This window comes from Camelina sativa, chromosome 11, assembly GCF_000633955.1.
Source record: "Camelina sativa cultivar DH55 chromosome 11, Cs, whole genome shotgun sequence".
Classification (NCBI taxonomy): Eukaryota; Viridiplantae; Streptophyta; class Magnoliopsida; order Brassicales; family Brassicaceae; genus Camelina; species Camelina sativa.
In genome coordinates this window covers 33269330-33270726 of record NC_025695.1, presented here as the reverse complement: position 1 = coordinate 33270726, position 1397 = coordinate 33269330, and the positions used below count along the sequence as shown (strand labels likewise).

General features: G+C 35.4%; 1 protein-coding gene across 2 annotated transcripts in view; it reads right to left on the bottom strand.

Annotated features, from left to right (window-relative positions):
• The window catches only part of LOC104725003 (berberine bridge enzyme-like 4), a 3441-nt gene continuing 2746 nt past the window's right edge, over window positions 703-1397 (bottom strand). Inside the window, exon 3 of one of the 2 annotated variants that reach the window (XM_019232622.1) lies at window positions 703-1350. In XM_019232622.1, the coding sequence (XP_019088167.1) occupies window positions 849-1350 (502 nt within the window). In that variant the 3' untranslated portion in view covers window positions 703-848. Of the gene's footprint in view, window positions 1385-1397 lie in introns of both variants that reach the window. The other variant, XM_010443594.1, reaches the window with a different exon arrangement.

Below are 1397 nucleotides of genomic sequence, written 5' to 3'. Positions count from 1 at the left end.
CGGCCCAAGTCTCACACAAAGTTCAACGGTTCAAAACCCCTCAAGAGTGCGACAGGTCACTGCAACCTTCTCTACAACACAAGAAGACAAATGTGCAGGTTACACAAAAAGAACAACTGATCAAACCTGCGGATTCCCTGAACATGGTACTATCAAACCGTTTTGGTCCCATAGAAGCAAGTGGCTAGATGATTGGCAGATGTCACAAGATCATACATTGTATCAAGGATCTAGAATGTTCTTTAGGTAGTATAAGTATCAACATCTTGTATAAGCAAAAGCTAAGTTTGATTCAATACATAGTTTACCTACTTTTAAACTTCTTTATTGTTTATTCACAGTGGGTACTTGGCACAATATAAATCAGAATTGTTGTATCCACATCAGACTAAGATCGAACCAATCCACCTTTTTCCAGTAATGATATAGTTATACTTTTACTAGTCTAATCATACACAACTATTCAAATAATATTTCTCCAATATATTTTTATGACTGATTTCATCATTCAAAGTTCTCTACCGACGAACAAATTCAAATATATAAAAAGTTGATTTATCATAAAAAAAAATGTTGTAGTACATTATCCTTTTAATTCTCTTCGAAAACTTTTCCTCGTCTCTTTATGGTTACATTTCAGAGATATATATGTTTTTGAAAGCCAGAGTATGGCGACTTCTTTCACCAAAGTATTTTGTGATTTCAATATAAAAAATATTTAGAGGAACACTTTTATTTCTCATGCATGACTTTATTATTTTTGCTACAACAACTTGAGAAATACACAAGAATCATTATATGATTTCTTCTAGTTTTTTCTTATTTGATGATATAAAAGTTGTCGATCGCTACACCATAGGTGGAATGCTCTGCTCATATCTGAAGAAGTTCTCTGGATCAACCTTTGTTTTAATCTTCACCAGTCTGTTGTAATTGTCTTTGAAGTACTTAGCTCCCCAGGTTTTAGCTTCTATAGAGTTAACCTTTGCGTTGTTCATGTTCTGTCCCAGGTCTAGATCTCTGTAGTTCACATATGCTTGTCTTGGATTACTTGAGACATAAGGCGCCATGTAACTGTACAACTCTCTGATCCAGTTGATGTGTCTACTCGGTCTCTTGTCATTCTCTGGCCAGTTCGTTTGATAGAGAATCAAAAAGAGGATTCCTTTTCTATGCGGAAATGGGATCTCAGATTCAGGGATTCTCGCCATCATACCACCGTAAGGAGTCCAATTCAGAAACGGTGTGTCTTCTTTAATCAATCTTTTAAACATTCCTTTAAGTCCTAAAGGAGAGATAGGTTCTTTAACGAAATCAGACTTGGCTTTGAAGTAATTTTTCCCTAAAGGAGACTGGAGCTGAAGCAAAACATCAATAGAAGAACCATTTGCAAATCC